We start from the raw sequence: 8,926 nt of genomic DNA, 5'->3' as shown, positions 1-8,926 counted from the left end.
GTTACAGGATTGGCTGTAGCCTTTCTCTGGATTTCAAACGTGCCCGCCTGGCATCTGGCGTGTTGTGAGCTGCGCAGATTTGGAGACTTGCGCTTGCTCGGCTTGAGTATCTGTTGAAATGGTTAGTACATCAAGAGTTCTCGTCACTAAATATTGCTGTAATATTTTTAACATTTCATATATGTACATATGAGCAATCAAAACGTGAAGTTAAACACTGTTCCACATGGTGGAACACATGCTCTGAAGGGACTTTGGCTGTAGCATGGATATAAATGGGGTATTGTCTACTTTCTTCAGAAAAAAAAGCATATAGTCTGATAAAGAACCCAAAAAGGCACAGCACTATCACTTCACATGGGTTTTTTTTTTCTTTTTAAGCTCGTTGGTTTGTCCTTAAGTTCTAAAACCCTAAATACTTGTCCAAATATACAAAGCTTAATAAACCACCAGCAACGTATACTGTAAATTCAAAACACAGTTATTTTTAAAAAGCAACAAAGGACAGATGTCTCCTTTCTCGTGGCCAGAGCTACTCCAAGACCAAGGTCTCCACAAGAGGTTGTCTGCAAAAAGGGCTGGTTTTTAATGCTGCCCTGGCTGACTTCTTTGTCATTTGCTGAAGTTCTAGTTCTTTTCTTGGTACCTTCTTCCTCTTTCCACATTGTGGCAGTTCCTGCACCTCATCAGGAGGTCTCTCAAAACACCGCAGAGCTTCAAGTCAGATCCAGGTATCTTTTCACTAGGTCAGTGTGTGTGTGTGTATATTTTGTGTGTTAAAAATCTGGAAACTTCCCATGATGGGCAATTAGGAGTTTCTTGGCAAGTTTGGGAAAAAAACTTATTTGCTAGCAGGAGGATGTGGAGATGCCTGGTGTTTTCTGAGACTTGCTAAAGACTAGTTCAAGATCAGTAGCTTACAACCAGCAATCCAAAGCCAAAGTACAACTTTCCTTGAAGTCCACCACGCACACGTTTCAAGAGCTCTTGAGTTGCCATCAAGATACCAAAGTCTTTGCTGTGTTTTAATGAAAACTATTGCTTTTATTGCCAAGAAGTACAATGCAATATGCATTCATTCTCCTTACTTTTACAGGATTTTTACCAGGTTTGTTCTGGTAGTAGGTGGACGCTAGCAGAGTGTCCAATTTTTTCGGAAGGGCCTGTTTTCCTCCTTCCTAAAGATGCATTTTGTCATCTTATCTGCAAACTGGTTCTTGGTCTGACCAAGTCGCACCCTCTGTCTCCAGCCTCTGCCACAAGGTTTCTGCGATGGGGCACTGACTACATGCCCTTAGCCATCCCCTGCTTGTAGCAAGCAGGTGGTTTTATAGCTCCTCCACTAGGGTCAAAGGTTGGAAAATAAGCCATGAATTTTTGGGGTTGGAACAAAAATGAAAATTCACATGCTTTTCCCTTCGCTTCTCCCGCTTTCCATTCTCAAGCGAACTGCAGGGCAACTAATTCACCAAGACGTAGCCACTGTGTTGAGGGTCAACAGTCTCCATCATTTCACAATCAAAGAGTCCGGGCAGCTCTGAGAGGGCTAACGCTTCGTAGCTGGACTGCGACTCGTGAGACGCTGAGCTCCTCTGGGTGTCGGGCAATGCTACACTGCTCTGCTGTGCTGGGTCCATGGAATACTGGCACTGGTTTGAGTAGTCTGGCTCAGAAGAGGTGACGCCTGGCAATTCGCAAGTCTGATAAGGATATTGTAAGGACTGTGGCTGCTGCACTTGAATTGGTGACTGCAGCCGTGGCGAGCTGGGCATTGGTGATGGTGGCAACTGCTCCAGCTGTAGTTTCTGGTATTGGCTAAGGAAAGGGTCATATTGCATTTGTTCTGAGGAAGGCTCCATTACGGGGCTCAAGGGCTGCTGGAGGCTGAACTGTGGTGGTTGCTGCTGCTCCTCCTGGCACGGAAGGGGCAGCTGACTTGACCTTGGGTAGGAGCTCTCTGCTATTTGCATCTGGTTGAAATACGCCTGTAGCTGAGACTGCTTCTGGAGGAAGAGTCGCTTCTGATGCAGCCTGAACCAAGGACATCAAGAGTCACTACTTTTCAGCTTTTCAAGTGACAATACCCTCGGTGACCGACCCACCCCCGCCAGTCACCCCAACACCCCGCGTCTCCCCGGTGGTTCCGTAACCTTTGACAAAGCAAATCCCTGCCCCCCAGCCCTCTAAATGCCAGGTTGCTCTCATTTACAATTAGCTTGTCTAACTGCACATTGCTAATCAGGATGCACAGGAGGCTTTTCTCTCTTCAGCAAAGGTGAGGAGAGCAGCATGCAGCAGTGAGGTCTTTTTTTTTTTAAGCCTTCTGCAAGGTATACAATTTCCCCCTACTCTGTTAAAATTACACTGTGCTGGTCCAATAAATGAACCCAGTGCATTGTGGGGTACTATATATCTGTTTTTTAATTGTGTGCTACTCGCTGAACAGCAGTTCTCAGGAACTGAAGTTCAGTCTCCACAGTTGCTAGTGTGAATTAGTGCAGTTACCCTGTGATCTGTTTAGTGAACTGCATCTTCCCTACGGATTTTAATGACGCTTCCGTGCTCTTCGCATCCTGCTGCAGGCAGGATTTACAGCACAGTGCGGCTACACCGGAGGTAAACTTACCATTCCAGCAGCAGTGGCCTCGAACACACCAAACTGCTCTCAGCAGGCTGCCTCCTATGCTGGAAGCAGTGTAGCCACCTCTGTGCGGGCGGGCTAATTAGCCTAGTGTTGACTAATTGGCACTATCACTCAGCAGTACTAATTAGTCTGTCTCAAGTCCCACGTGCAGGTTGCTGCACTACCAGGGATGGTAACTTTACTGTATATGCGTGGCCTGTGAGTCTTATTTTGCAGCTATGTTTGGCAGACTCCCAAGATGCCAAAAACAATGAGATCTCAAACCGAGCCACGCGGTTCCTAGTGTGTCCTGGAAGAGGAAGTCTGTTCCCAACTAGGGCCCACCCCATCAAGGAAAGAGGACACCTGCATGGGGCTGTGGTTTAACTATTCTGGAAGCTAATGATGGGCTGGGAGCCCTTCTCTCTAGCATGCAAGCAGAAGTCCATGTTCTTCCCCAAGTAGGAGGCACGGATGGCCACTCCTGCCACGGCAGGGACCTCCAGATCACTTCACTCGAAAAGAGCAAGTACAGTTTTAATGCCTTCCACCTATCCAAGTCCCTGAGTCTATTCTGATTTTAACAGTCAAATTTAACTCCTGGGTTTAATGCTTTTCTCTCATGTTGTGCTCCTTTCACGCAGCAGTCAAAGCTGCTATGATGCTATGCTTCCATTATTGCATGTATGGTTTTTATTCAAGTATCTGCTTGGCGTAAGTACTCTTTTTGGTTTGGCAAACTTAAACCATACAGAGAAAACTGATGGTAACCAACAAAAATAAGTGAAAGAAAAGCTTTTTGAGATTTGTAATGAAGAGACAAGGGTTGTAGTATTGTAACAGGCAGGAGGACAGTGTCCTTCTATATTGACTGCAACAGCATGACAACTTATGGGAATTCTTTGTCTTTTCTCTGCAGTAAAACTATCTTGTCACAGACAATAATCAAGGGACACCAGGAATCCTGAGGGCTGAGACAGACTTCAACCATGTTCCAAGTTGCTGTAAATAAACAGACGAAGATCTGCGACTCAAGCTAAAAACAGGGGTATGGCAACGCAGGTATTAGGGTAGCCCTTGAGTAGTGTCTCTGTTCTCCAGTCAAAGCCAAACACACCTTCTCCCCCCAACACTTTTTTTAGTCGTCATTTTTTTGCTGAATCAGTCTTGTGGGCCTGTGCATTACAGAAATACCATTGTGGCTAATCTGTTTAATGCTTGCCCACGTACCCCCATTGCCTATGAACAAAGAGGTTCCTAATGCACAGCCAAACTTGCCCTTCTGTCAGGAACTGTGTTCCTGAAGGCCTTGGGATTCCCCTGTGAGTGTCCCCTGTTACTCCTGGGTGTACGCTGCATGCAAAATCCATGGTCCTTGTCCTCACCTGTGTTCCTGTAACTGCTGTTCCAAGCTTCGGGGGAGTTCTTTGCAGTACAGCTGGCAAGTGTTTTGGGCTTTGGAGAGCAGGCTGGATTTCTGTAAGGGCACCAAGGATTATTACTGGAGGGGTGATACTAAGTGCATTGGTTCTTGAATGCCCTTGAATCCAGGAGGAGACCAAACTGAATGAAAGGCTCAGCTGTATCACATTGCAGTGTATGAATTCTGGGCTCACATTCTCAAAGAGATTGCACCAATCTTGACATTGCAACTGAAGATACTAAGCAGTGGCTGAAAACCTGAGTGCTGATCAGGAATAAGGGTCGTCTAGTAGTAGCACCACACACCTGTAACTAAACAACTCTCAAGTTAAGTAATCTGTGCTACAATTTAAATCCACAGCAGGAGCAGGTGCTCTGCCCCCCTGAAAATTAAGTCCCGCATCTCAAAAATGGGCACCCCAAAAACAGCACCACCCCATATTAGAGCACATGCAAAAAAAGAAAAGAAGGCTGCCAACTGCCCTTTCTAGATCTTAAAGGTTCCACAAACAGTCAAGTAGCTTGTCATGAATTTAAAATAGCTTCTGAGTGTGCTTTTGTGTAGATATTTATCAGACAAGTGGCAAAAGATTATTATTTTTTTTAAACAGAACTTGGGTTCTTAAAGGAAAGCAGCAAAAATAAAGAGGAATTATCAACTGAGACAGACAGAGGTCAGAGACTCAGGATGTTTCAAAGGCCAGATCCTGGAGCACTTTAAGAGACTAATTATAAAAGAATGGTTACTGAAGTGCTGCTACTTGCAGTTCCTCCTGCGAGCACCATATCAGTAAGGGACTGAGAGGGAAGGCAGCAGCAGCCAAGCGGAGATGCATCTTTAACTGGGCTTGCTTTACTAGTGGGTAACCTGCTACTTTATTTTTTTCCCCCCTTTTTCTCACTGAGAACTGCAGCAACTCTCAGGCCGGATGGCTGCACAGTACCAAAAGCTGGGCTGCCACTGTGAAGCTGTCGTACCTGGAGTCTGTGCTGAAGGTATTGCGTCTCCAAGCTCTGCCGTCTGGATAGTAATTGGGGGTGTACACCATTAGGAAATGCCGAGACAGGGTCCTGCTGCTGTGATGTTTCCTCCTGGGAAGAGAAGTGAGGATAAAAAAAGACACAGGTAAACAATCGCAGACTCAAGCTAAATTTTCTGTGAAAGCCCTTTAAGGAGCAGCATACAGAGCCTTAGCTACTGTGATGGGGGCTCCAGTGTCACTGCCCTGCTGTGCTTGTTCACTGCTCTTGTAGCAGAAAAGATAAAGCCAGCAGGTCTCCTCCCTGTCATGTACAGAAGGCTTGTAGCTGCCTAGATTGAGACATGCAAAACGTTTTCTGGCACGGGGACAAAAGTCAGGCTGACCCCATGACTGTGTCTGACCCCAGTGCAGTGCCCTTGCCTCACTCTAACACCACAGACAAAAAGCTTTTTGATGGGAGCGGAGTGGGGTTGTGCATACAGGAGGCACTGCCAATTGACAAGAGGGCTGCTGACACAGCTGGGGAGCAAATGGCTGTCAACACACCAGCTCCATGAGCTTCACAGTGTCATACCCCTAGCAAGAGAGTCTTCTGAAAGCTTTCTGCATCTGGGGAGCGGCACCTTCTCACCTCTTCCCCCCCCGCCCCGCATTTGCTGCCACGCTGAGGGCTTTTCGGTATTGCAAGGGTAGGAACACTCTGCAAGGCAGACAATAGGTCCTATCAAATTATTCGATTCCTGGCAGCAGAACGAGGGAGAGCTCTGTTACACTAACTGCCTCCTGTTTCATTACAAAGAGGCAGCTAAGGGCCAATGGCAAAATAAAATCAAATGCAAGGCCAAGAGCTGAAGCCCCCTTGCCATGCTTAAAATGGCCGTTTGAGTTGTGTGCTCATTCATGCCAGCAGCAGCGCAGGGTCAAGTCCTGTATGGTTCTGTGCACATTGCAGACTACAAACCGAAAAAGGGCTGCAAGTCAGGAAGCTAAGAGCAGCCCCATAAGGCTGGCAAACACCAAACCACAAAAACTGAAGTGTTTACCAATGAGGGACAGAAGGGGGAATTGTAAGCACTAAATCCATTTCTTTCATCGCATGCTTGGTGCCTTGTATAGGACCAGCTCCTTGTGGCTTGTACAGCACCGTGCGCAGTCTAAACAGTTGTGTACCTGGGGGGGACTATTCACAAGGTCCTGCAAATGCGCAGCAGTTGATGTCAGGTTGGCCTCTTCCTCTGATCCCATCTGTTCATAGAGCAGCTGGACTTTATTCAGCTCCAAGATTCCTTTGGTTCGTGCCAGATTCTGAAGGTGCTGTCTGAATGCTACAATTCCTGGATGGAAATCAAGCAAAACAAGACCAGAGGAGACGCTACCGATAGTCCGTCAGCGCAGCTCAGTCACAGCCCCAGCTTGGGAAGTGAAATAACGAGGCACGCGCAGCCCCACGGTTGGGCAGGACTCCTGACGGAACAAGGGCAATAGTTACCTTGCGTGAGAGACGTGTCGGAGGCTCTGCGCCCCTCTCGGAAGCTGACGGGGGAGCGGTTGTGAGCCTCGCGTTTTTGGGAGGTCAGCGCCTGCATGGCTGGATTGGCAGGTCTCAGGCCTATGAAAGGGGGGGTCATTCTAGGCGCTGGCTGGTTGGCCAGCACCATTTCCTTCAGGGACGGGGTGTCCTCCAGGAAGTTGAGGTCCCTCTGAATGGAGCCCATGTCGTACTCGGAGTCGATGCTGCCCAAAGACTGGTTCTCATCTAAAGAGAAGACTTTCCCTTTGAGAAACAACAAAGGCAGGATTAAATGGAAAGTCCTGTAATTTAGCAAAGCAAAGGAAGTGCCACAGGCTTCAGCAGTTCCCATCAGCTGTGTCTCCTGCGACTGCCTCAGAGGAAATGGAACAAAACCCACCAGCTTTATAAACAAAGTGACTTAAATTATTTAACACTTCCCATGCTGGAGTGGGTCACACCACCCTGCTGCTGATCCTGGGAGGGAAGACGCTTGTTTAGAGAGGAGACGCAGCTTTCCAGTCGGCCATTACCCCCGAATGCTCTGCAGACGACATAGCACTGACACCTGCCATTGAAATACAGCCATCTCTGGGGCAGAGCACAGCAGCTGCTGCACAGGCACGGCCCACAACTCTCTGGGCGAAGAACAGAATTGCACATCCAGGAGAAGTGGCAGTGAGAGGGGAGAGAGGCAGGACAAAGTGACCTGAACTGGGATGTGGGGGAGGCAGTGAGAGAACAGCCCACCTCTTGCAAGAAAGGCAACAAAATCTTGGCTGGCACAGGGGGAAGTGGACTTGGCTGTAGAAAGCTTAGCAGCAGCACACCCAGGAGCTGGCTCCGCACTGCTGATTCTGGTAGACATCCCCAGTGCTGCCTCCTGCTCACACTGTTTCCCAAGGGACTTCCACTCCAGTCCTGGCCAGGTGCCACTGAAGCTGGGACAGGTGACTGGCCTATGCCCCAAACTGACATGGCTGCATCATCTCATTGGCACTACGGTATCAAAGATACTAGCAGGGACTTCTAGATTCTTTGTAGGGACTTCTAACAGCAAGGAATTAAGTATTTTGAGAAAATTAATTGTGCCAAAAATACCTAGATTTAAGCCGCCTGGTATTCTTCATTCTCTGCTCACTGCCACTAGGATGGGATTGTGTTTGCATGAGCCAGGTGTGAATTTGCTCCCTTTTTGCCTCTATGTTAACCAACAAACAGTGTTGCTTCTCATGCCCATCCCTAGCATCACTGGGATACAAGCCAAACTAGTGTCCATCCAGAACTTGAGAGCCTGAGTGATGTTAGAGTCTGAATCGGAGACTGACAGCGGTCTTTGACTTCCGTACCTGTGCCTGGCATCATGACCAGCTGGTTGGTCACTTCAGCCAGAGTGTGACGTCTCTTTCCACAGCGGGTTGCTTGGAGAGCCGCGAAGGCCTGTGCAGGGTCATCTTCTGACTCGCCTTCCGTCTCGATCCCCTCGTCGATGGAGGTTTCCATCATGCTGGTGGGCAGCGACTGGCATCCTTTCCTCATCATGATAGGGGGCACGGGATCCAGCAGGCAGCCATTTATCTAAAGGTTGCAAAAAAAGGAGGACAGAGCATTCAATTACCAGTCAGCAGAGCCTCCCTGAAGAGCAAGAAATCTCCGGCTTGGAGTGTGAGCGGGCAGAGGCTCAGAGAGCAGCCAGGCCAGACTCAAGACAGCCTGCATATTAATGCCTCTGTAGCCTGCTGAGTTCAGAGACACATCCCCCTCCAGTGAATCACTGCTTCACCTTATTTCCAAGTCACTGGTGGTGGTGGAGCCTCTGCAGCAGAATGACTGCCATTTGTATAAAGGTGTAATTTTGTTGGGATTTTTTTTTTTTTTTTTTTATAACTCAGAAAATCTGCTCCAGGTTCAGCCGCAAAATATTTATACTGGGGGAATGTTCAACATTTGACTGTTTTCTCAGTTTGCCCATTGTTTATCTTGGAGTGCAATAAACAAGCAGACGAAACTGTCTCGCCGCACCGGGCGCTGCAGTGTCCCTACAAAGCTGCGTCGCAGCGTGTTCTGCTGTGGGTGTTTCACGCCCTTCCCTCGTTTCTGCTCGGACGGGGCCCTTCGCTTCAAGGGCCCACGTGGCTTAGCTTTTGTGTCTGCTGATGTGCAGATGCCTGAAGCTTAACTGGGTTGAATAATGAGGATGAACAGCATCAATGTGTTCACAATGGGTCTACGTTTTGGTTCTGTAATTGGGAATGGTAAAAGAAATAGCAATGAGCTACTAACTGGAGCCTGGGCTGATTCACAGTTGGGTCTTTAGAGTGCTTTTTAATACTGTATAAAGGGCCCTAGGAGCTACTGGCACGGTGTCTCTCTCTCTCTTCTGGCAGG

The 8,926-nt window shown here is 48.0% G+C and overlaps 1 protein-coding gene across 1 annotated transcript in view; it reads right to left on the bottom strand.

The window, feature by feature from the left end:
• Nucleotides 1-291: 291 nt before the first annotated feature.
• The window catches only part of SIK2 (salt inducible kinase 2), a 109,487-nt gene continuing 100,852 nt past the window's right edge, over nucleotides 292-8,926 (bottom strand). The window contains exons 10-15 of the mRNA XM_019510443.1: nucleotides 7,888-8,116; nucleotides 6,518-6,802; nucleotides 6,199-6,362; nucleotides 5,024-5,137; nucleotides 4,009-4,100; nucleotides 292-2,031 (exon numbers count right to left, since the gene is read on the bottom strand). Of these exons, the coding sequence (XP_019365988.1) occupies nucleotides 1,461-2,031; nucleotides 4,009-4,100; nucleotides 5,024-5,137; nucleotides 6,199-6,362; nucleotides 6,518-6,802; nucleotides 7,888-8,116 (1,455 nt within the window). The 3' untranslated portion in view covers nucleotides 292-1,460. The remainder of the gene's footprint in view (nucleotides 2,032-4,008; nucleotides 4,101-5,023; nucleotides 5,138-6,198; nucleotides 6,363-6,517; nucleotides 6,803-7,887; nucleotides 8,117-8,926) is intronic.

The sequence above is a fragment of the Gavialis gangeticus genome, unplaced genomic scaffold (genome assembly GCF_001723915.1).
Source record: "Gavialis gangeticus isolate Ggan-Ray unplaced genomic scaffold, GavGan_comp1, whole genome shotgun sequence".
In the NCBI taxonomy this organism is placed as follows: Eukaryota; Metazoa; Chordata; order Crocodylia; family Gavialidae; genus Gavialis; species Gavialis gangeticus.
The sequence above is the reverse complement of the archived record's forward strand: the minus strand, read 5'-3'. Positions and strand labels throughout refer to the sequence as shown.